General features: G+C 38.8%; 2 protein-coding genes across 8 annotated transcripts in view; one reads left to right on the top strand and one right to left on the bottom strand.

The window, feature by feature from the left end:
* Positions 1-15,012: 15,012 nt before the first annotated feature.
* LOC117398014 (protein FAM72A-like) lies at positions 15,013-19,184 on the bottom strand. 2 transcript variants are annotated; one of them, XM_033997007.3, is made up of 5 exons: positions 18,624-19,184; positions 18,249-18,436; positions 17,853-17,930; positions 17,209-17,333; positions 15,013-16,552 (listed from the first exon to the last, which is right to left on the bottom strand). In XM_033997007.3, exons 2-5 carry the CDS (start codon positions 18,392-18,394, stop codon positions 16,458-16,460), a joined length of 444 nt encoding a protein of 147 aa, XP_033852898.1. In that variant the 5' UTR covers positions 18,395-18,436; positions 18,624-19,184; the 3' UTR covers positions 15,013-16,457. The 2 variants fall into 2 exon arrangements, with proteins under 2 accessions (XP_033852898.1, XP_034764216.1); XM_034908325.2 differs by lacking the exon at positions 18,624-19,184 and having other exon boundaries at positions 18,249-18,531.
* A 137-nt stretch (positions 19,185-19,321) lies between these two features.
* The window catches only part of LOC117396904 (SLIT-ROBO Rho GTPase-activating protein 2-like), an 86,655-nt gene continuing 79,344 nt past the window's right edge, over positions 19,322-26,632 (top strand). For 4 of the 6 annotated variants that reach the window (XM_059004852.1, XM_059004850.1, XM_059004851.1 and 1 more), the window contains exons 1-2: positions 19,322-19,475; positions 20,870-21,367. In XM_059004852.1, coding sequence (XP_058860835.1) covers positions 21,301-21,367 — 67 coding nt within the window. In that variant the 5' untranslated portion in view covers positions 19,322-19,475; positions 20,870-21,300. Of the gene's footprint in view, positions 19,476-19,500; positions 19,718-20,869; positions 21,368-26,632 lie in introns of those variants that run through there. The other 2 variants (XM_059004849.1, XM_059004848.1) reach the window with 2 other exon arrangements.

The following is a 26,632-nucleotide window of genomic DNA, read 5'->3' as shown; positions in this document are numbered from 1 at the left end:
CTATGCTGAAGCTTGTTTTCCGAGCCAGCTGTAGCATGTCATCAGTGTGGGTTTGTGGGGTCTACATACCCCATGTAAACTGCTGAACCCCACACTTAATCAAAGTGTAATGGTTTGTATGTACTTATTTACAGCGAACCATTAAAAGTAAAACCTAAAGTAAAAGCTCATGGATAGTCAGCCAAGGGATATTTTGCATTTATTAACAATGTGCATCTAATACACTATTAATATACAGCGTACTATATTTACAGTGTGCTGCAAGTACCCAGCCTGCACTTTGTTTCATTTGGACAACAGTTTGACACGCTCACTAATTCATTAAATACAGGTAGAGTCATGTTTTATGTAGGTTGAGAAATCCTAAAACTCCTTTCCTATCTGTCTGCATTTCATAAGATTAGCCTCCTGAATCATTTTTTTAATTCTATAGCTGCTTTATAGATAGATAGATCAATAGATAGATAGATAGATAGATAGATAGATAGATAGATAGATAGATAGATAGATAGATAGACAGATAGATAGATAGAAACGTCTTTGCTCAAAAGAGACACATTTCAGTGTGTTTCCCATTCCTTTGTCAAGGGAAAATGTGTTTATAAACAGACTGGAGGTACTTATAGGCTTTTGATGCCATGGTGACTACACTCACAGGTATCAAATGGATACTTTGTTTCCATTTGGTTTTTTATTCCACAAAACACCATTTGTTTCTTAAATAAGTTTTGTGTCAGCAGGTATAGTATTTGTCTTCAGGGCTCTTATTTTGGCTAAAGGAGCTGCTGCTGCTGGTAAATGAAATGCCCACAACATTAGTCTGGCTCCTGAGGGGCAAAATGATTCACTCCAGGAGAATACCGTGATTTATTCTCACTTCTCATAGCTTTGAGATATCGTATGCTCCTGCTCAGTTTGCATGCTCAAACTATTCTTTAAAATGTAATACAGTGACTGCTTAAGAAAACAACTTCATCGATCTTATTCCACTGCGTTTTGAGAGTTTCTTGTGTTTTAACTGTTGTAGATATAAGGTTGCAATGAAGTGTGCCTAAGTTGCAGTAAAACACAGCTGTAGCTGAGCATTAGTTAGCTGTATTTTAACTAAAACCCTAATCCTAACCCTAACCCAACCATAACCTTCATCCTAAACTCTCACCCTCACCACAGCTCTACCTTTAACCACAACGGGTAGAAATAATTGGGCTCTCTAACTTTAAAATATATATGTATATTTTAAATTAACTAGATACAAAAAATATCACTGCAGTACCAGCCCAATAATCAGACACCCAGGAATTTTTTTGGTAGACAATATAATATGATTGTGGGAAACAGCGGCTTTCATTAGTGTTTTTGACAGATTATGGAAGGAAATAATTTTTTTTTTAAAAAGAAATGTAGTTTAGTAATCACAAATTACCTAGTCAGTCTTTATCAGTAATAGTGCTGTCAAAAAATGCGATCCTCCAAATTATTTAAAATATTTACATCCAATCAAGCTTGGGAATGGAGGAGTGACCTGAGTTAGATGGTGAAGGCAATTAATTCTAGCAAGGGTCATGTCTGTAATTCCAATTCTGGGTAGATTGGATAATTAAAGCAGTAGCAGCAGCTATAAGGAATATTTGGTATGTCATTAATCACTTCGAGGCGACATTCTTGTGTTGGACTATAAATACAAATAAATGAAATTTCATTACAAGGATGGGATGTTTGTGAGGAGAATAGCAAAGAGCCCAGTACGTTTGAGTCATCTCATTACTCGCTGTTGTAGGTCGGGAACCTCAGCCATGGGAATCTAAAAGTATGTGAATGAAAAAAAAAAGAATGCGGCTATTCATTATCACACACACGCACTCACGCACGCACACACTCACGCGCACACACACTCACGCGCACACACACACAGGGGTATGATTAAACAATACATCACCTGGTTGGAGCATGGCTCTGGCCAGCTCAATTCAATGATTAAGGGTGCATCTGGAATGAGGTCCCAGACAGCATTGATAAAGTCACAAGTGAAAACCACTGCAGACTGAACATTATCCCTTAAGGTAGATTGTTTCTTACCGATTGCATTGTTAAAATTTGGAAGCCAACAGCTAATGCCAAAAGTTGCATCACCCTATAGAACAAACTAATTCTGCTTTATAAAGCTGAATGAAACCTGCTGAATAATGTTCCGTTATCATTGAATTACATATCGCTTTGTAGTTTTCCATATACTTAATGAAGAACTGAAAAAAAAATGAAAAATAACTATTATGGCTTCCGGTAGACTTTTGCGATATCATTTTGTAGTTTCTTTGATTACATGATGTTAAATAAAAGATCTAAATTATGTTCATATATTATTATTATTATTATTATTATTATTATTATTATTATTATTAATTGTGTCTCAATCCTAAAATTCTAGATGAAGCAACACCTAGAATTGGCCATAGCGTACATGTCTTGCCACAGCTGCAGTTTTAATGTTCCATTCACTTGTATTCCCTTTACTGACTTGCAAGCAATTTGAGATTTTGTGATAAGCAACGGGTCTGATTTAGAGCAGCTCCTCTGTAAAGCGTTCTCTTTTCAATTTAAACTGAAGCGTTTGTGTGATGGGTTTGACACCAGGGATCAAGGGGAATATTATCTACAGAAACTGTTGTGAAAACATTTGAAAACAAGTAATTGGTCACTAGAGTATGTGCAGAAACCATTGCTTGAGGGCAACCACCTGCTTTCTTGTGTGTCGATGCTTATAAAGTTGAGGATAGCGTCCTAAACGTCTGCAATGTAGAAAAAAAAAAAATCCATTGCACTTTGAAAATTGTGTTGCGGCAAATAAATGCAAAAATAATCTATTTTGATTCTAAAATGAATCCAGAAATGAAAACAACACCAGCAAAATCTTCAAAATAAATGCATTATGAATGCAAAGTTTTTTGTGAAGACCTTTAAACAGTTCAAAATGTGTAAAAGGAATTGCTTAATTATTGTTACAGGTTTATTGCTTTCTGTATCTGTATTATGTACTGTACATTACAGGGAATTATACTGATCCTCTATAATGCCTTATATGTACAATAGATAATTTAATGCACATCTATAATAAAAAGCATATGGGGTGACCTTGGAGTTGTTTGTGAGACCATGATATGATTATCAGCGCTACCATTTAAAATGGACATTAAACCTCCTCACGTACCTTGTCTCGCTCAAGATAAATGGCAAGCATTTGTATTCCATTTCTTATTCCTTTAATACGTTTCCCAATGAAACAAACTGTGGAATGAGTTATTGCCAGGTCCGTGGTCACCTGCTATGATCATTAGCACAGGGCTCCTCCATATCCAGAACCTAACCACCACCCACTCTGCAGGTAAAGTCATTGGAAGAGATGCAATGCAGAGATCTATGTCCTAACATCTTAGCAAACACATTAGTCTACAAGGGGCAGCATTTCTGGGGTTTTAATCAGGTGGAAGACTTATCTATTTACTTCTCATAAATTATAAATGCGTTTTGAAATTGAATAATAACATCAACTTTATTTGCCCTCATGCATGTGTCTTAATACACATTTTATTAAGTGTTTTTTTTTATGTTTAGCAATTACATCCAATCTGAAATGTGTGTATATATTCACAATGTATTTTGTAATGCGCAAAGTGGAATCTTTCAGTATTTTGTAATGCATGTATCAATGATATTTAAATTTCAGAGATTGAAACAAATGACATTTCATGTCTTGTCTGTTTAAATTTCTAAGCACTTAAATGATTCAGACGCCTACACTGGGTCTTTCTGAACTGTCTTTCTGTGTACATTTGGAACCCTGTGTATAGCATGCCAGCTCCTTGGTGTTCTCCAGCAGACGGGCAAAGTTTAAAAGTGGAGACAACTTGGGATTTGGAAGCAAGACCTGAACTCTCTATTACTTTTCATCGATCGTCTTGTCTGATGGATTTTTCACTGCAGGAGTTCAGTCAGCTGAAACTGTTCAATAAGCCAGTGCCTTGCCCTGGTTTCTTGTTATTCTTGGGACAGTGGGATCAGAGCTCCATGGGGTCTATGATGATAATTGCCAGGGAAGGTGGGAGGACTTGTTGAAATTCTAGACAGAACGGATTAGAGCTATCAGCTACATGGTGACTTCCGAATAACTGCCATGTAATGTAATAGGTATCTTTCCATTATTTCCGGTACTGTTTTATGTATTTCATACTGGTTTTAAACTTGTTCTTTAAAGTTTTAATCCGTAATTTAAAATGTGAGAAATATGAATATCCCAGAATGAAAGAAAAAAACAAACAAGCAGAAAAAATAAATCTAATAACAGTGACTCAGTGATAGGGGATTTGTATTCCACTGGAAATCAAGCTCTTCTTGTTTTGCCGCTAATGAAATATTGGAAGCGAACACCATAGCGACCAGTGAGCTTCAATACCATGTTGTGAAGTGTAATTGCTCAATATTTTCTAAGAAATGGAACTGTTATATCTGTTTTCTGTTTGCCGTTTCATAATGAGGTGCTAACACACAGTAGCAACTGCGTTTTGAACTCATTTCTGAAAGGTTATGGGCTTTTTATTCATTACTTTTTAGTGTAAACAACAGAATTATCATTGCTTTAAGCGTGGAAAGATGGATGAACTCATAATGAATCACGTCATCATTCACTATATAGTACACAGTAGGTCTCGTTCTCCTATATGAAATATATTGACAATCATGTATTATTGTGTCGCAATTAAAGCTACAAGGACTTGCTTAACAGCTTCCAGTTCAATCATGACTGTGTTTGCGGATCAGTATATCTCGTGAAGTATGATTATTTTCTCATTCACATCATCACAGTACAGGGGTGGGACACAGTTATATGTTTCTGATTCAGGTTTAATTGAGTTGATTTCCTGCCACAATACATTTTTTCCCTCATAGATTTCAGAGCTGATCTTTATCACCAAACAATCAGGCTGACCTTCAATGACCAGGTCTGTTAACAGCTAGAAGTTACAATTTGCCGTGTAATAGGGTCTTCAGCCATTAACACTGAGACTCAGAGATAACCGGTGTTTTTTAAAAGGATCAATGCTGTGAGCTAAAGCTCCATCCCCCATCAGGAATATCATAAACCAAAAGGCAGGGTTGATTACATTAGCTCCACCCTCACATATCTTTGTATTGACTTCCAATATGTCAGAATTCTGAACTGGTTTTGGATTCTCTTTAGAAGCCATTCCATATCAAACTGTATAAAACAGATAAATTAATATGAAAAAAAAGCTTTGTAAAAAATGTCCCATGGTGAATGTGTTTGACCACTTTATCACATTGTCACCACGCTGCTTTGTTTCCTGTTGCTCCGCGCCTCACCTTCCTCGCAAGAGCCTGTCATTTGTTTTAAATTACATTTTAATCGCCTCACACACACATAACGGGATGGAGCTAAAGCAGATTTCTTAGGAAAGAGCTTTGCAGTCACATGCAAAGACGGCACAAATAACACCTGCATAATTGATGTTCAATCATCCACGCTAACGTGAATGCAGCACCAATCTCCTACAAGCACAGCGTGGAGAAAACGTTTGTTTAATAGATCCTTCTGTTTTTTGGGGTTTAGAGGCTGGATTGAACTGGACTGATCCAGCAGAAGCAGCCTTATTCGCTTTATTACAAAAACAACTCCTGACTAAGGCATGAGCCAACATGTTTGTCTCCTTGACTCTTATACCAGTGGAGAAACTGGTGCTCCTGCAATGTGGAAGTAAGAGATGACTATTGAAATATTAGAAACAAAAAAAGCTCTCCAGACAATCAAAGCCAACAGCATAATAGTTGTGTCCGTCACTGATGTTGTTCTGTGAAAACAAGACTTTTATTAATGGTTGAAGTGATCAAGCATGTGCCAGAATGTATGGGGAAGGAGAAAATAAAATGATTAACCACAGTAACCTTGCACAATAGAGTAGTTAGTGGTTAGTTGCACCTGAGTGGAGAAACAGCTGAATAACTCATTTCTATTATAATTAGTAAGATAGCAGAAACCAACTGTAGTCTGAGCCTGCTAGAGTATAAATACCAGGCATAGAGGCAGCACAGACAGAGAAGCCCCCAGACCTCCAGATCATCGGGATCATCAGTGTATCAGTCTGGGGCTGTCTCTCCAGGGGCTGAGATAATCCGATCAATTGCCCAGCTCTGTTAATAATAGTGGCACATATTGTATCTAAACAATATTGTTCATTGTAGAATGTATGTTTGGTATTTGGAACTAATAAATGGTAAACATTTGAAATATGGTCTGGTCTCATCCTTATAGAGTAACCAAGTATTTAATTTCGTGTTTACCTTCATTTTTTTAAAACCTTACATAAGTACAGCTAGTACACTAGAGTCTGCACATTAGCCTGTCGTCTGCATGCCCCCTAGTGGATGCAAGAAGTAACACAACTGCTTTGAAATATATGCCATCCATCCACGACAGACGTAGCATTTGTGAAACTCATGGAAAGGGTTACAGCCAAACAGAAGGCGTTTCTCCATATTGATGGAAACCTTTTATTATGACAAGCCTGAGTCACTTTGCTGTCTACCGCTGAGAACAAAATAATGTTTTTTTCAGGTAGCAAGTAACGAAAGCAGATCCTTGCATTGTGTGTGTTTTGTGGTTCAGAAGTTCAAAAACACTCTGGTTATTAACACTGGTGCTGATGCCACCACTGCACATCAAATTGGGCCTTATGAAACAATTCGTCAGAGCTCTAGATAAGGAGTCGGCATCCTTCAAGTACCTTCAAGACTTCTTCCCTAAGCTGTCTGAGGCAAAGGTCAAAGCCGGTGTCTTCGTCGGACCACAGATAAAGAAGATCCTGGAGTGCAATGAATTCCCCAAGAAGCTCACTAGTAAGGAGAAAGTGGCTTGGAACAGCTTTGTCGCATTGGTTCGGGGCTTCCTGGGCAATCACAAGGCCGAAAACTATGTGGAGCTGGTTGAGACTCTGGTGAAGAACTACGGCACAATGGGCTGTAGGATGTCCCTCAAAGTCCATATCCTTTATGCTCATCTTGATAAATTCAAGGAGAACATGGGAGCGTACTCGGAGGAGCAAGGCGAGCGCTTCCACCAGGATATACTGGACTTTGAACGCCGCTACCAAGGACAGTATAACGAGAACATGATGGGAGACTACATTTGGGGGCTGATTCGTGAAAGTGATTTACAGTATAATCGTAAATCTCGAAACACTACTCACTTCTAAATCTTTTGTAGTCATTTTTGTATTACTTTAGTATAAATACATGTTAATTTGGATTCATATGTTGTTTTTTTCTGACTTTATGTGAACGAAAAGACACAAATTAGCCTGTTTTCTCATTGGAAATAGGTAAATTTCAAAATATCACTGTCCTGGTCACAAAAGCAAAGTTTGTGGGGAATAATAGCCATTTTCTATACTTTTGAGGCATAAGCAATTAGGAAATAACACTTACTACCCAGGAACAAAAATTGTGTTACATAGTGTTATGTGTCACATTACAGGCCCATTATCTGTAATGGCAACCTGAAATCACTGTGATCAGTGTGGAATAGGATTCTTATTCAAGGCAATAGATACATGCTGAGTCGGAAGATTCACTTGTACAATTATCATTCAATACGATTCAGTTCCATTGTGGATGTACAGTCCCAGGGGAGTCAAAAGGGCGTCTCTTTCAGCCCAGCTGATAGCGGTGCATTATATCTGCCTGCTTGTTACACACACTCATTGAGCAGCTGTCATTCTCAAATGGATGTCTCTTCTATGAAGCGTGGCTGTATTCTTAGCTAAACTGTGCTAAGCTGCATCATGGATCACAGTTCATCCAGTGTAGTTACGGCAATGCGCTCTGTGGTGTGACTGCCCTCTGGTGGACAAATCTAAAATAAAATATTTATTTTCCACCAGTAATGCATTTTTTTTTCAAGCGGATCCAATACCAAGTTTGTGCATTAGGTGGAGCCAAATTGTGAATGTTTGCATGTTAAACATAATGGAATCTTTAAGGCTATTTTACATACTGCGGCATGCTATATTACAATTCGATTTCAGCTTATATACCACGATATGTTGTCAGTCAGTCAAGCAACGCAACTCTTTCTTTTAACGTAATCTTACTAGTTCACTGGAGTAAACAAATCACCCATAACTATTAAACACTCAGCCGTGCTAAATTTTGAAATACTAAAAGAAATGGAATGACAAACGTTTCGACTTGGAGTTTTTCTCAGTTTGCTGGAGAGTATGGTTTATTTAATAGTTTTAAAGGCTGCAGTCACGGTTTCTTTTTTAAAACTGAAGACTGTTCCAGATTATGAGGACCATCTGTACTGTTCACGGAGTTGAAAATCAAATATATATATTCTGCTGTGGGATTCGGGTTAGCGTCATCATTAACAACGAGAAACAAAACACACGTTTTGTTTAATATGCACAGATGAATGTTTCCAGGATCTCATTTATCAAGATTGTACCCTACAGTGTACGCTTTATCCTTGGTGAAATTCTGTCCTGCAGGGAGTTTTTTTATGTATAAAAATATATCACTATTGCTGAGATTAATTCCATTAGGCATTCTGCCAGAGCGACAGTGAGACATTAAAATACTGGTCAGGCAAGCTGCAGCTACAGCTTGTATTTCTCAGGCTGATTTGTGGTGTGTCAGGCTTGAGCCATTAGGCTTAGGAAGGGACAGCCAGAACTGTGAAATGAATGAGAAACAGGTCAGAGGGAGGTTACCAGACAAGAATAATTTAAATACACAGCAGTGGCGCTGTTAAGAACTATCTAGCTGTAATGTGTTTATGGTCCAGCAGGTGGCTAAGAGATTTTTGTTTTTTTCACAGGTACTGTGGCATCCATATGTGTTTATTTGTTAATTTAACAGTTACAGTTTCTCATGTAAAATAAAACTTGATCTGATCTCCCACAGCAGTGTCAATTTATCATCCTTACTAAAAATATATATATAATTTAATTAAGTGGATCGGAACAATTCTAAGTTTGCGTTTATACATACACAGTACTGTCATTTTAATAAAGAAACAAGCTCAAATTGAACTGCAGTTTCAATATACAATAGTGTATTATATTATTGCCAAATCTATTATGAATAAATCCTTTCAAGATTTTTTTTTTTTTCAGCAATACTAGAGAATACCATTTTGTTTGTCGTGTAGCGGCATGCCCTTTCTCATTCTGATTTTATTTCCATTTCAAAATAAACATGTTATTGCTTTATGGACCCTTTTCGGGTATGAAGTTATGAGAAATATGATCCGAGGGACAGGAAAACAACCCAAGCAGTGCTTTTCCCTCAAACAATGGAGTCACCTCACTGCACAACTATGTGCTGCTCTTTGTGCATGTCTGTGTAATATTACAGCACCCAATACTGTTCTGAAAAGTGCTCAATAACTCCTATGGGGCGAATGAATCAACAATGAGCAGCACTCAACTCATAACAATGGTCATTTTCACCAGGCTGATATCAGTCTTTCCAGCACTCCGGCACAGAATTGCCTTTTCAGGGCAGGACTTCTTTGTGAGGCCCTGTATCAAAATGTTTCACATCATCCCTTCCTCACTTCAGTGAGCTACAAATCAAGGCACGGTCAGACACAATAAATAAATGAGAGACTCCTTCAAAAACATCCAGAGTTTTGCCAATATATTCTATTAACCTAGTCAATAAAATCACATCAAAGCATCATGTTAAATTATATTGAAAATGTTTTTTAGATTATTATCTGTTATGCGTTCCAATTAGCAACACAATAAAGAGTACCTATTGGAAACACTACAGCGCTTTATAAATCTTATGGACTACAGTTTCTCATTTTGTATTTTCCCGGACTTTATGATTAGTAACTATTAAAGTTTTTAATGGGTCGTTCAGAGACCTGTTAAGTGCTGGCTGTCAGTGTGAAATGTGGCACTACATGAATAGGATTCCACACTCAACCACCGCGTGGAAGCAAGCCCTCTCAAAGCAGTCACGCTATGAGGCCAACAATTTATTGCATGTCATCACATTGGTATTTAAGCACGTTTAGGATGGTGTGGTAACTGCTTTCTGTAATATATTCTTGCATAATCCAATCTGAGCCCTGGTGTTTAGTACTGAGTTACTGTTTCCTACAATTTTCCATGTTGGTCGCCATTGCTACAGCAGTACAGTTTAAAAATGCTCTTCACTTTGATAATGTATTCTGCCAATTTGCTTTACAGGGGGGACTAAATAATAATCACATAATCTTTTATATCCCAATGAATCCTGATGTAACAGCAGTTTTTAAGACCTGTTTTTACAGGCAGCTCATTTCCTTAACAGCGCACTAAATGAAAAGCCAGTAATAAAAGAGACATTTTTTAAATCCAGACTGACGAGAGATTGCCCTGCCAAGACAAGATTGAAAAAACATATATGCATACATTGTAAAGTATAGCATAGGTAGGAAACTTAACATTATAGTACACTATACATAACAGAAGGGGATATGTGGCAGAGAAAGACTAAGACAGGGGTGTCCAAAGTTGGCTCTTTCACTGTGAATTACCCTGTTCTAAATTGTTTATTTGAACCAATCAAGCCTCCAGATCCCGAAGTAGTTATCATTTTCCCTGTTAAACCTGGAGTGGAATGCCCCTCCAGGACAGTGAAAGGACGTCCCTGGACTTTGAGATTATAACTAGTGCATAACTTAGCTGGATGGAGTGTTGCTAGTGTCTGCACTGGTAAAATGAGGCCCTGGTAATGGGCTTGTCTTCCAGACAGCTGCAAGGCATCACATTGAGTGACCAGATGTTTCCTAAGCCTTGTACCGCGCTGGTTGTTAAAAAACAAACATGTGTCGCAATGCGGTCTGGACAGAATGCGCAAGGTCTCCAACAGCTGCTCCTGACAGACTCGGCTTCACCTGATCCGTCTTTGTTCCCGGATTCAGGAATAACAGATATTGACCTAATCTGTTTGTTTAGAGAGAGCCTGGCTTTTTCCAGCTTCGGGTCTATTGTCTCAAGTGCTGGAAATCGAGACATAGCCTGTTGTTACTGCCATTGCATTGACAGGAGGATCTTACCTTCCTCTGTCAGGCGATATGCAGAAAGCTATAAGAATGTTTTTTATATATCCTAATAAAATCTGCTCTTAATTGTCTCATTGCAGCGTACGCTCTCTAGCGTAAGTCATATACTTTATAGTGTATGCATTGGCATCAAAAGGCATTCATATACCGCCTGGGACATGCCTTAATTGACCAGTCTAAATAATGCCCTTTGAGGTGTATGTGTTTACCTTTGAAATGCAAATAACCATACCATTATAAGAAGTCAAGCAGACAATGCTTTTATCTGTGCTGTCCTTTGGTTCAATATTTAACTGTCAAAAATGTATGTATGTAGATTCTACCAGACCATGGTCCTGGCTGTGTATGTTATGTTTCACCATTTATTGTACCAGTCCCCTTGTACCACTCCCCTTATAGACTCAACTGTTCCTGGGGTTGAGTCAGTGCCACTAGGAGGTCAAAGAATCCCAGCAATCTCTGGATGGAAAGACACCCTTTCTCCAAAGACACTGCCATGCACATTTGGTGATGACAGCTGTGGATTTATCCAGGAGGGCCCTCAGCTGCAGAATGCTTTATCTTTAATTAGAACAGGGAGGGTGCTAAGCTAGGATGAGACAGACTGCTCTTCCACCATTACAGAGTAGAGTTGTAGCGACAGCAGCACTCTTCCTCGAGCCAGGAAAGTGGTGAGGGATGAATCAATGTTTCCTTTTTATCTTCTAAAATGCTGGCAATCTTTAACTGTGAACTCTCTTTCAGATGTTCCAAAACGCTGAAGACACGCAGGCTCAAATCATGAATAATATCTTTCAGACTGGAAGGTACAGACTTTTACAAAGATTCTGTTATAAAATCCATCTCTTCTGAGCTATTGTTAGTGCTTTAGGGGACACTGCCCCAGTTCTCCAATATTTGTAATACCTTTTAAAACCTTTTAATGCAACAGAACTAAATCAGTAAAGGAGCACATAGTTGATCTTACAAGCAAAGGCAATTTTAATAGATTTTATAAAAGGATTTTCATTGCGGACAGAGCAGGACCTTAATAATGCGGATAAAAATAGTTCAGATAGCATCTGCTTATCTGACTGAAGCAATTACTCAATTTATTACAACGCAGCTCGAGTTTAATCCCCAATCCCCATGTCCAGAAAGGGATTTGGTTTGCTGGTTTCAGACTGTGTTGTGACTGGATACAAAGACAACTAAACCAGATAACCACCAGAGGTGAAAAGGGCATTCACTCTGAGGCTGCCGTGTCGCACAGGCATTTTCATTTATTCTTTCTAACTAAAATACAATTATTTAGTGCCTGTTCACGAGGTCTTTATAGGTCTTGTTTTACATGCCAGTTTGTTTACATTATCTTCAACACGTCTTTAATCATTTTGAAGAATACACACAACATTTGGTATATTCCACAGTAAGATATGTTGTATTAATATGAGTGCATGTGGACAGATAGTAGTTTGCAATTAGCCCCCATTGACAGATGATAGTTAATATACAATGGAGCAGGTTCTGACAGTATGAGGATGTTTTCAGATTCATGGTTTTGCCCTTGAAAGTCTCTTGCTTTATGTGATTCTGTTTCGATCTGACCAGTCACCTCTATCAGTGATGGGGGGGGCGATGACAGTCATATAAAAATTGATTTTGGAGAAGTTGAAAGTCACCATCTGGAAAGTTTTTAGTCTCTGATTTTCTGTGTAGTATGGCAGATCAGCATAAATTATTCTGATGAGCCAGCAAAAAAAAAAAAAATAGAAACTGCTGAGGAACAAATGTGTCTGCTTGTACAGTATAAGGTTGAGAATGGCTGTGAAGAAATAATCTGGCAAGCAGAATTGGATGCACTATAACAGTTTCTTTAAAGGGAACTGCTGAATGGCAAAACATGGTAATATATAGTATTGTCTATGGGAAGACTATGGTATAGAAGCAGTACCCTAACAATTACCATGTGTGCATTACTAATAGTAATATAGTACCGTTAACTAGCATACACAATGTTTCAAAGAATCATTTAATTACTGTGCAGAAATCATTTGTTTGGAACATTTATGAACAATAAAAGAATGAATCGTCAGACAACGGACAACTCTAGTGATTGCATTACTCCTTTAAAACAGCAAGGCTGTCAGCAGAGTGCATTACCTGCAATCACAAAACCCACAAGCTGTATTCAGGGCCCAGTTAAACTACCTGAATCAAGACCGTCTCTTTAGGAGCAATTACAGGCTTCGCTTGAAAGCAGTTCAATCGCACAATTTATTACCTGATTTCACATGCCACTCATCTTGTCAAGTAAAGAAATGTGAAATGCAGATGCCTTTTAAACTCCAGTTGCAATGGTCTACTCCATTGATATTTGATGAATACAAATATAAAATCAGCATTGCTTTAATGCTCCAAGCCAGAGCCTGGTATTCCACTCTTTGGATTTGCACCCGGCTTATTTAGCGAGCTCTTTCCTGGACAAGGGCAATATGCAGGCTTTTCATTTTTTATTATTTTTTTTATTTTCATTGCAGTTTGGGGAGCAATTCCGGCTGCTTGCCCTCCAAGCGCAATCTTTTATCGTTAACAAAGAGCACAGCCTGTGCATTTTACATAGCAGCACAATCTGCTACACAAATACAGGGTCCTTTAATGATCGAACTGGAGCGGATCTAAGTCAGAGCGCCCTAAAACCTGCTCCGTCGCCGGCCTCTGCCTTGTTTTTTTATTACTGCATTTAGTGAAGTTAATAAGAGGGTCAATAAATTACCCCTGGGGAAAACACTGGCGGGATTCAAATACAGTTAACAAGCTGGGTGCTCTAAACCAGGGCAGTCTAGAGACAACCAGAGGTGTCCAATCCCGGTCCTGGAGGGCCATTCCACTGCAGGTTTAACAGGTAAAACGAGAAGATTACCTGCTTCATGCTCTGGATGGCGGTTTAATTGGTGGTAGTAAACAAGTTGGAACAGGGTTGGAACAAAGACCAGGAGTGGAAGAGCCAACTTTGGACACCCCTGAAGCAGTTTATTAGACTCATTGTGGCTCTTTCAGTTCATTCCAGTCCAGGATCTTGTCCCAACCTGGACCTTAATTACTTAATTACACACAATGTCCAAATAAACAATTATAAAGAACCAGTTGGAACAAGAATCAAGGACATGGTCAGAACAAGGTCTTTTACTGGAATAGATTGTAAGTGCCACTAGCGAGTACTGGTTGAGATTGTTAAAACAGACCCCAGAATCTCTCTATTTGGACCACCACCAGACGGGGGTCTGTTCAAGTCTGGGTGCGAGAGGGAGGGGCATCGGAGCATAAAACAAACAATAACAGCACAAGACAAAATGAGATGTGAATCTATTTGCTGCAGCATCAGTGGGTAAATGCAGCCCTTGTTTCTGAACCTGGCTACCAGAGAATTAAACTGCATACACATGCACTATACTGGCATAAACACTTCTATTGTATTCGGCTGTACAACAAAGTTCATTCATTTACTGACTGATTTTTTTTTTCTTTTCATTCCAGGCTTGAGTGTCTCAGATTTTGACATCAAAATGATGCAGGGGGCCCCTGGCTCAGTGTATGTGGGATTAACTCATGTAATTGTGCATCAGTTAGCAGCTAGCACTGACTGCATTTACAATCTACTAATTTAAAGTGACTATACTTTAAAAATCAATACACAGACACACACACACAAACATACTTTATTTGCAGTGAACTGATTATCCCAGAGTAGTCTACTAAAAGCTTACTAATTTGTCATGAATTAATAATAGCAGATCTGTATGCTGCTAATGTACTGTATTAGAATTTCTAGCTTTGCTAAAAGAAGATACAGACATGTTTATAGCTGTGAAACCACGTAGGAAGTCTGAAACAGAACGAGGAACTTCATAAACAAACAATACCATTTTTTTATTTAAATATTAGCATAAATACAAAACAATGCAGATCCAAAAGTCAGTGCAATTGCAGCCTATTATTTTTTTTATGCAGACAACGCTTTATCAAAGTACATATAAATATATCTTTGCTTCAATGCACCTTAAAATAGAAAAATCCTCAATTTCCAAAGCAGACATGTGTCAGTTTAAGAAGAGTTTGTGTCAGTTATAACTTTCAAGATCAAGTATACACTAATATATCCTTCTTTTTATTATCATTTTTGCTGCCTTGCCCTTTACACTCAAGCATTTTCTAAATCTTGATTGAGAGTTGCGTCGATGCATGTCAATATAAAATAAATAGAAAAAATGATAAGGTTTCAGAAATCAACTGCTCAGCAAGAAAAAAAACAAACACAACCAACAAATGAATGCTGCTGATGCTCCTAATAATAGTGCAATCTTTCAAATCTGATCATACTATTTATTTATTTTTTAAAACAACCGTAATTATAAATATTGTTGAAAAAAAAAAGTATAAAAAATAAATCTAACAAAAATATAAGTCATTTGATTGTGCAATAAGTAATTTATATTACACATCTTGTCTTAAAGCAAAGTTAAATTACTCTTCAACATAGTAAGAAAGAGCCACGAGAACTGCCAGACAAAGCCCTTGAAGGTTCTAAAACTCGTCTCCTTTTTAATTGTGGGACCTTGAACTTCCAGTGCAATTCTAACACAGTATCCATTTGTCTGTTTGGCTTCCAACCACTTTAGATATCTACCTTCAGGCTGCTGAGAGTGTTCTGGACAGCAGCTGAATGTTAATCTGAACCACAAGGTAAAGAGATGACGGGTAGAATCCCAATAATAAAAATATCTGTCCTTCCTGTACATTATATTAAATCCAGTGACTGTGTAACGTATTTAAAAAATGCAAGAACGTTTCAAGTCGATTGCCTTGCAGATATCCACCATGCCTCTACAGAAATACTGTATAATCCCTCTCGTGGAACAGGAATACTGCCTATCAAGGACAGATCAGAGTAAGCTCAATATTGTACTGTAATGCCGGCTAGGGCAGACTAATAAAGAGTTTCATATCAGCAGGACTCTCCTGCCGTTTTACGATTGAAGATGTTACTTATTTCCGGAAGGCCCTGACTGCACCTTATCATTTTCTTTTATGGATGGATGCTCGGACGTTTGATTGATTTGGAAATAATGACGGTGAAGCACAAAGCAATATCAACGTTTCGTTAGCTACCAGAGCAGGTCATTTTATCAAGAGCACAGTAACAGCTTAAAAATGGTAACCTGACAAGAAATATTTAAATAAAGCCCAATTTTGAACACCCCCCCCTACCCCCCAACTATTCATATGTGTCTCACAGTGTAATCGATAGATGTGCTAATATCAGAGGCCTCCAAACTGAACTATCATCTTTCTATCTGATATATTCCTCTTCAGACAGACTGTCTATCCCTTCGTCGTCACTCTCCTCTGTGTCAGGCAGGTCTCCCCAAAGCAGAAGTTTGGATCCTGAATCGCAACACAAGATACATTTTAACAATATGCTCAAACGGGATGGGGGGAGAGGGGGGCAATCTGGACTCACCCACCCCAGCAATACATAATGTTACAGTAATTATCGGATCGACTATTATGTATGCATGAAAATACAATAAGCATACCATAAATGTTATCCAAAGGTTTAATGTTTAGAATTTTGTTTAAACGTTTCAAAGTTATAAGAAGTGAGCATCTGAAATCTGCTGGCTTTAGTGTTTATAAAGTACTATACAGTGTACTATTAAGTATTTAATATTCTGTTTTTATTCATAGTCTACACACCTTATACAGATGCAGGTTTTACACATTAATATTGTAGTCATTTATTTTACACTATTTTGCAATGCTTCTTGTGGTTACTATCTCCGAATGTGTTAAGGGTTCAAATAGAACATTCAAATTTCAACTTTTAGGAAATTAAAAGAAACATCTAATACAGCTAACTCCAGTAAATGACATTCTAGAAAAGGAACGTACTGTAGTGCAAACCTGGCCCAATGACTTTTACTCCTGCTTGAGTTGATTTTACTTTGCTTTTAAAAGCTGCACTTTTTAAATTCTCCAGTGGCAAAACAGTACAACATGAGCAATGCTTTCCATGGCAATGCTGTCCATCAAATGCTTACCTGATGAGTCCAGCCTACTAGCAGCGGATACAGCTTCACTGTGAAACATCCAGAAATGGCCATTATTACAGGATAGCAGGCAGGGATTACAAGGGGCCACCACATGGTACCCGACAATGTTACCACTGGAACACAGAAAACAGAAATGCAAGCAAATTCTATTGTAAAAACTACAGAGGAGAGGACTATGAAGATACATATGCCAAGCTACTAACTTTCCAGCATGAGTGTTCTGTTTTAGGATGTGAATTATTAAGTAATATTTGTCAATTGTATTACTGTTTTTAATTTGAATATAGATACTATACTAGACTGTAGCATTTTACAGTAGCAAAATATTCACCTGGATTGGAGTAATGGTTTTAGTTGAGCTTTTAGGTTATCATCTGAAATACAATTTAATATGATAATATTAAAACTTTCAATATTCCTAGTCCTTCAGGCTGCGTTCAATCTGTTTACCCTCTCTGTCACATTGTGATAACCGTTTATATATAGAAAGCTTTTAAGCCGGCAATCAAAACATCCCAAGAGATGTGACTCATCCGAGTTACTAATTGTTAAAAAGTGCCCTCTGCACCACTTTGAAAAGCAGCAAAGCCCAACTGAAAACAACTCTTTCTGTATTAACAAAAAATACCCACCATTTCAAGCATGCGATGTCTTTTAGTCTGCATTTGCAGCTTTCTGTGGAATAGCAGTTTGCAACAAAGTCAACCGAGCTGAAGAAGATAAGAGATGTTAATTAGCATTAGTGTGTGCCTTATTTTATTGAAACCCCAAAAGATCTGACACTAAAAGCTGCATGTCAATCGAGATGTATGCATTCCTGCAGGCGGTGCATCACCTGCACTGAATTGAATTAAATTAAATTAACAATTTTCAAAAATCTATTTTGGAAACTTGCAGCTAAGTACTGTAGCTGATCACAAAACCAGTAGTCGGCTCACTGCACAGAGCATCTGTACACGTCAGTCTGAGTGTGTCTGCCGTCTACCTCATTATATAAACATTGAATACATTTAATAAGTGCACCCTACCTGTTTGGCGGTATGTCGGTCGAATAGAGCTCAACTTCAGTGTCGGCCAAAAGGACAGCTTTCATTCCTCGAGTGCACAGGACGTTTTCACAGAACGTGCAGTAAATGAGTGAAACGCACTTGTTTTTAAAGTTCGAGGTTGACATTGTAATACTATACACACGATATTAGTCGTTGTAGTCACAGATCTAAAAAGCAACAATCACAGTACCGCACCGATATATCACACAGATTACGAATTGATTTGCATTTTGTAAAGAAACTGTATATATATATATATATATATATATATATATATATATATATATAAACGTTTTTCGTTTAATGCGTTTCAATCAAACAATAGGTGACCCTAAATCTACACTCATAATGTACCTTTTGCTTCCTGGTTTACGTTTGCTTTTTTTTTGTTTTGCTTTGCTTTAACCGCTACAGCAACGACGTTTTTTTATCTTCACTGTAAAACACTTTCTTTGTAAACCTCGTCGTGCTCCTGTTTAACTGCACAAATGTTTTCCAGTGCAGTTTGTTGTCAAGCTTTCAGACGGAAACTTCCTGAAACAATTTCAAATTGGGCCAATTGGCATTCTCATTGGCTTTTGCGAGAACCAGACAGCGAGCCATTGGCTAACGCCGGGACGCCTTTTCAGTTGTGATTGGTGCAAATCGGGGGTATTTAACTTCTAGTGCTCTGCCATTGGTTTACTTGTCCTTCAAAAACTCGCCCAGCCAAACAAATAAAAACCGTTATTTACAACAGGGCTGCTCTCTGATTGGTTATTTTTACTAAATCGATTCTATGGTTTACAAGAAACTGCCCTAAAAAAACTTATCACACATTTTTATTTGTAAAATACCGAAGCTATCCATAATATAAGTCCTGTCTTCGGCGCCGCAGTTTTCTCAACATTAGTAATAGTTAAGTCCCGCCTCATATTAGCCGTAGGTGAGATGTGATTGGACAGATGCGTGTGCTGAAATTGGAGCGCCGCCTTTCCCTCAGCTATTAGTATCTCCCTTTTGATTTGATACAAGAGGTGTCAATCTATTTCTAATCAGCCAATGGGGACGTGGGGTGGTTTTCCTAACCCAGCGGAAAGGGGCGGGGCTAGTTTTTTTCCAAGGTGCTTGGAGAAATGTTCTCATGTTTGGAATCTATGCTGTGTAAGGGAAGATGTCCAGAATCGTGAGCGGATTATAAAAAGCAAATGGAAAACTGGGTTCGAGGTAAATATGTATTTTAATCTTAACAAGCCGCTCAGACAGTTTTGCAGAAGGAAACAAACATCCGTGGTGCATGTGGAATTGGGCGCTTGTTGCATTGAAGTTTGAGTAAGGACTTCTGTTAAGGGGCGCGCGTTGTGAAGTCTGACTGACTCATGTAACTAGGCTATGCTGCTACTATTTCTGTATTAAAAATAATGCAATGGGAACAATTGACCTGCCCTGTGTCACTATTTCTGCATAAGGTACAAATCATAAGGCACAAGCAAAAGAGTATAGTGTACGTTTTTGCCTTTGCATTCTATTATCAACGTGTTATTATGCTGTGTGTTCTGATAGAATTAAATAATCTTATTCTCTTAGTAGCCTTTTGTCAAAACGATTGGCATTACGTTGACAGGCTAAGAATGAACACAGGAGAGATTGCAGCATTGTACAAGCAGAATGTAGCTACTTTATCATGGCTACTTAATTTCAAACGAGAGGTGCAATGCATCAGCATACAGCGGTACATTTAACTTTGCAACTGTTTCATTATAATGAAAGTGAGCCTGATAATACAATCATGTGTATCGGCTATGAAGTGTTGTGTAGATTACATGGTTTTTGCAATACAGTAAAAGCTATCTTGTTTGCGCAACTGTTTTTTTTTTTTTTTTTTTTTTTTTGCTTTAGCAGGGGGTGTAGGTTTGATCCAGCTTCCTGCGGTTTAATACTCCGGATAATTTCTATCGGATAATAGTCCAGTGATTTTTCATTACTGCAGCCCTTTTGTTATCCAGCACTGCTGTTGCAGTTCCTGTTCAGTAGCGCTCTCGGGTTGCCTTTGATGTTTTTACGGATTTGCCGTTGCTGGGATCCAGTTTCAGAGCTCGTTGTTTGACCCCCTCGCGGTAGCTGCTGCTTGCATCATTCCATTCCCACATGCTTCCCAGTGGCGCTGGAACCATTGCACAGTCTCACCACGCGAGTCCAACTTCCATTATAGGAATATTTAAGGACCCGGTATTGACTTTACTAAATACAATGTGTGTGTCTGTTTTTATTACAGTATATATCTTTTTTTGTATATGAACATGTACAAAATCGAATGTGTATATTTAATGATAAAGATTTAAGAAAGTTTGAGTGCGTGGTGAATTCAAAAGGAAATCACAATACATACATCATTACATTTGGATCTATCTATATGTGTGTGTTGAAATAATTCGTTCACTTCTGTCGATTTTGAGGTAGGCTACACAATGCTATAACTCAACGTACTGCACTTCAGCTGTTTAAGTTGGCCATATATTTTGTAACCACCACCTTCTCCATCGCTGTGTGCTGTGACCGTTGTTTTGCACATTCCCTTGCATCCAGACCGTAATAATAAGCAACACCTTTCCTTGTTTCAGAAGGAAGACACCCCTTCCGTGACACCCTGTCTGCCGTGATATCGATGCCTGCAACCAGGATAAACCTTTGGGAAATACCGGACCTGTAAATGCCAACGTTTTTTTTTCTTCTTTTTTTTCCTGTGTGTGTGTGTGTGCAGGTCTTCAAAACAACAGCTTATTCCATTGACCTGCGGATTTCATACCCGTAGCAAGTTATAAACACAGGCGAGGAAGAATTGGGTTTCTGCTGTATAAATTCTCCGGATGGAACGGTCTCCGAGATGCAGAGATAACAGTACTGTTGGCTTGGGAGCATTACCTGTGTGGATCTGATATTAGCCTACCCACGCCACCCCTCCCCACCAATCTCTATTATTATTATTATTATTATTATTATTATTATTATTATTATTTGCTAAAGAAGACGAAAAAAACAAAGCAAAATAATCATGACATCACCGGCTAAATTCCGAAAAGAGAAGGAGATCATTGCTGAATATGAAACTCAAGTCAAAGGTAGGTCTACTAGTATTATACCTAAATGCGAAATACATGGTGTATTTTCTCCATTTGTTTAAACGATTGCATTATCGGTCTTCTGGTTTTAATAGAAGAGCAAAAAGGCGCGGTTTAACCCTGCCCTAGTATGGCAGTGTAAACACTCGGTATATTTGGGTGTTGCTACTACAGTATACAGTGTTGCTCCATTTGTATTGTCATCTGTTTTGTTCTGTCTGTAAATATACGATGTATCGCTGGCAGACTGTAGAACATTTTAAATCCACTTTTCTCAGCGCACAGTGTTTGAATAGACCTGTGTTTTTTTTTAAAGAGTACATCACCAGATTGTCAACGTCATAATAATTCTGGTGTTATTGTTATTATTATTATTATTATTTATTTATTTATTAGCAGACACCCTTATCCAGGGCGACTTACAATTGTTACAGGATATCAGATTATACATTATTTCACATTATACAGATATCACATTATTTTACATACAATTACCCATTTATACAGTTGGGTTTTTACTGGAGCAATCTAGGTAAAGTACCTTGCTCAAGGGTACAACAGCAGTGTCCCCCACTGGGGATTGAACCCACAACCCTCCGGTCAAGAGTCCAGAGCTCTAACCACTACTCCACACTGCTGCCCTACTATTATGATATAGTAGGCTATATTGTTAACAACCCTAAGTAAGTACATTAAAAGGGACTGGCTAAGAGGGGCAACAGCTTTAGATTTAGAATCCCCCCCCCCCCTTGCCAAGTGCATTTCATGTTGTTGATTTTCAAGTTAATGATTTCTCTTGCTGTCACCTTACTCTTCACTCATACTTCTGCATATGAGTAAATAAGGCAACATGTTGGACTGAATAGATGCAGTCTGGCGAAATGTGGGGTTGAAGCTCCACTCGGGGCTCCTGTAACAATTTATTCTTGATATTATTTGCAACATATTATTGCTGTACAAATCTGAATGCTTCTTTAAGTCGCTACGTTAGACCAAAATGTCTGTTGTGAGCTTGGAATTGTGGTCTTTTTGTTGCTGTGTATCTACCATGGCAAGGCAGCCTGCAGAATTGGGTTGGTAGGTGGGATATAGAGTAGTATAGAATAGATTCAGAATGCAGTTATTAATTATGCAGGTCATGAAGGAAATGGTTGACAGGACCAAGGGCATGAAAGGGCCTGCTGTGGGTGACTGGGAGCTCCAGCTCCAATTCCCCGGATTCTCCAGGCCCACACATACAGCACTGCTGTTATCAGAAAGAGAATCTAGACAGAGCCTCGTCCATGTGGCTCTTCTAATGTGTATGTCAGTGAGAGGCTAGCGCAGTTCATTGCAGTGAGTTTTGCAGGCTCGCGTTTATTAGTACACTGTTATTTTGTATTATTGATCTCCAGCCCAGCTTCTAAATGACTGCATACAGATGGTAAAGGTTATAGTCCTTCTGTCTTGTGTTAAATGAAGTGTGGGCTACATTGCAGTATAGAAATAGTTTATTAACCTGTTACTCTGCTGAGGGCCCAAGCACTCACCACAGGGCAATGCCGTGACATCATCAAAATCAAACCTCTGTGTATGACGATAGCCCTACAGTACAGTTGATGACTTAATGTACCGTTTTCATGGAAGGACCCCACCTTGACGTTGCACCACAATGTCCCATGCAAAGTTAAACTAACCGGTCTTCAACAAAATATCCCAGGCATGGTGTGTGACCAGTTTTCAAATGAATTTGAAGCGTTCCACGGTTAAATATTTTAGCTTCACCCTGCGCATATATTTCTGATATGTAAAGATTTACTTTCATAGCGCTGACTCTGAGACACTGACCTTTTCGTCACCTTCTGGTTATCTTAGACACAGCCAGGAAGCCAGCAAGAAAAGTAAAAAACAGAATAAAGTTAGTACTGTAGCAACTGCACAGTTGGAAGCAGACCCTGTTCCATTTTCTTCTTTGTTCGTCCTCGATGAGAGGCAGACCTTATTAGCTGCCTGTGAATAACAATTTGATTAGCATTATTTTCTTTGAAGGAATGCTGTATGATTTCCATTACACGAGAGTAGATGTTAAAACTTCATGCTGATTTGAACTCGGCTCTCGCCAAGATAAGCACCAACTAAGACGTAGCTTTACAGTAAACTAATGTGATCCATATGCGTCTCCATCCATTTACGTTTCCTTCCATATGATGATGTAGATATCCTTCTGTCTGGTGTTAATGGCTGAAGTGTAATGCTGGCTCCAGGGATCAGCTTATTTTGCCTCCCTGGCGCATCAGCACACACAACGGCTGCGATGCTGGCTCCGGGGATCAACCAAAGTGCGGCCTCCCCAGCGCATCAGCATGACAACCGTCTGGATTGAGCTAAGTAGGGTACATCTCTGGGGTTTTCAAGTGGGCACCTTCCATCCTCAGTGTTTCGTCGACTAGCCCACGACATTAGAAAGCTGTTCTGCTGATCCTAAGCGAGCCAATCTGATGTGCTGGGTCCCGAATCATTACCCTCCTATATAGAAACAAGATTATTACAGCTGACCGCTGTGTCTAATGAAGTGCTGGGGCACAGGAGGGTTGCATCAAATTGGCTTCTTTTAATTGATTGTAATGTAATTGATTGCTTAATCAGGTAGCCAGGCATGTCCTAAGATACCCAGCCCAAACCCCAAAAGGACATGCAAGCTGCTTATTCTTTGTGTGCCTGGTTTGTTGCTCAAGCAGGGGAAGAAAGAGAATCTGAAATCATTGCCCTAAGCGAGGGTGTGAGAATTGTAGGCTTGCAGAGGTTTTAAACAGGGTCTAGTACATTGCACAGCACTGTTAGCCTTCACAAATATAATTAATAAACAAATAAAGCAAGGTTTTTTCTGTTTATAGAATGCAGAGAAGAATGTGACGCTAGCTGAGGAATCTTCAGGGTTTTTTTTTGCATATCAAAGCCAGTTTATCACAGTGTACAGTATGTAAATTAAAGCTGAGGATTCATGCGTACGTACTTCTTGGTGCCACTGTAAAATAAATAAATACAAAACAACAAAAACAAGTTGAATTAAATAGAAGTGGTGTGCAGATCTGAAGGGGTCCCTGCAGAGCGTTGATGAGGCATGCATTTGCACTGCAGTCGGTGTGTGGCAGCGAGCTGGCGGTTTGAGTGTGTGCATCAGCACAGATACTGGGGCTCCATTTAAAGGGATAGGTGTGTCATTAGCGATGCACTTAAACAAGATGCAGTAGGATTTATCAAGTGTAGTCTTCGTTCCCGTGTGTACAGTACTGTAGCACGTAGAAATCAATACCATTGTGTTTGGGTACACTAGAAAACAGGAGCAGAAAGGTTTTTATCTTAGAATTTAGAATGAGATTTTATGCATTTACAATCATTTGTCTTTTAAAAAAAAAAAAAAATTAGGATAATTAAAGCTAGGTAATTTAATTCAACGATCCATATTGGTACTAAGCACGGGGGTGTGCTAATTAGCTCAAGCTGGAAAAACATCTTTGTTTTACTAAGTCTGTGTTGTGTGGGAGATTATATAAAAATGGGAAAAAAAACAACTCTTAATTGATGCTAAAAGCACCACAAATCGCTTTCTCTTTCTGTTAACTGGTTTTCAATAACTGGAATTCGTTTGGAAGAGGTCCTCATTGATTTGCACTGTGCATCCCCTTTCCAGACAGCCATGCATTCACTGCATTCTGTACTGTCGGCAGACATGCATGCCTTCTTGTAGCCATAATGTAAAAGAATGACAACCAAAGGTCCATTTAACCCTTTAAGGTCCTCTGCATATATTTAGGGGTGGGTTTGATTAACCTGAACCCCGATGAGCCACGTCTGGGTTTTAGAGCATTTTACAGCACCAGGATTACTCCTAAAAAGGTGTAGTTGGTGCAGTGCAAGGCTGATTCCCCAGTGCTGTAAAATGTGGCTCAGTTGATTAGATCAAACCCCAAGTCGCAACGTTCGGTTCTAATCTGGTTGATCAAGGTGTATGCAGTATAAACAGTTAATGTTGGATCCCGTGTAAATGGATGGAAGGGAGCCTGCTGTCTCGTCAGATGGCTGTTCCGCTGGAGATGAGAGATGGCTTTTTGGTTGCTCTGCTCCAAGACCCAATCCATCATAAGCCTTCCTTTGCATTGGCATCATTTTACTGAGGAAATGGAAATGGCAATATTGATTTAGTGTCTAATGAATCTGATCTTCTTCCACTCGATAATGTAATTTTATTAAAACACCTTGGGGACAGACCAAGCACTCCTCTAAATGAACGCACGGTGTACCTACTTCATGCTGTGTCAGAGAGGTGCTGCTGCTTGCTTCACCGCAACAAAACCTGTCATCACCGATAAGGGACCAAAATCTATTTTTAACCTGCTTAAAATACTGCATCTTAAATGAGTCTAGCCTGCCCTGATTGCACAATGACCTTTGTCATTTCACAAATAAGCCAGCACAAAACGAACCCTTTTGAAGGGTGTCCATACCCTCTGATGACAACAATAATCTCCCTGTTAATATGTGCTTACATGCCCCAGAGTTTTGTTTCTCTAGGGTTTTCTTTGCATACAGAATAGAAATTGGGGCTGAAGAGGTTATACTTTAAATTTAGTAAGTCCAACAACAGATTTACAATAAAACTGTTTGAAGAATCGGTTTTGTATTTTTTTTTTTTTGGTACATGTTTTGAATGGGGATTGGTAGATAAACTCCAGTTGTCTTTCAGTTCTTGTTTGGTATTGGATGAAGTGCTGGTTGGCTGAAGAAGGGTGTGTGAAGGGGGCGTGTCCTGCTCAGGGAGGATCCTGAATCTGATGTCAAAAGGTCGCAAGATGTTTGCTGAACATTCCTCCCGTTTCTTCTGCAGCATAACTTAACAAATCTGCTAACTAAGCCCTTTCCTGGCTGCTCACCAAGAAGCTAGTGGGAAAACAAAATTTATCCAGATTGACTTAAATTGACTTATTGGTGCATATATTCTGACATTGCTGGCATTGCATTGAAGGCTGATGCTCTGGAAATCAAATAACTCCATGAAATTTTACAGCAGGTGTTGCTTAACCACCTTGTCAGCATTAAAACGTGGCAATAAATTGGCAGTGGCACCTTGCTATTTTGCCATATGCCACCTTATTTGCAAGTAGGGAGCGTTTTCTTTCTCCCAGATCACAGGAGGAGTAACGGATGTGCTCTTTGAGATTTGCATGGCTTTTACAGCTTTGATTGTAGCTTGGGGACAGTTCTGAACCGTTTAAATGTATGTTTGTG

This window comes from Acipenser ruthenus, chromosome 30, assembly GCF_902713425.1.
Source record: "Acipenser ruthenus chromosome 30, fAciRut3.2 maternal haplotype, whole genome shotgun sequence".
Taxonomy (NCBI): domain Eukaryota; kingdom Metazoa; phylum Chordata; class Actinopteri; order Acipenseriformes; family Acipenseridae; genus Acipenser; species Acipenser ruthenus.
This window is presented reverse-complemented; position numbering and strand designations above follow the sequence as displayed.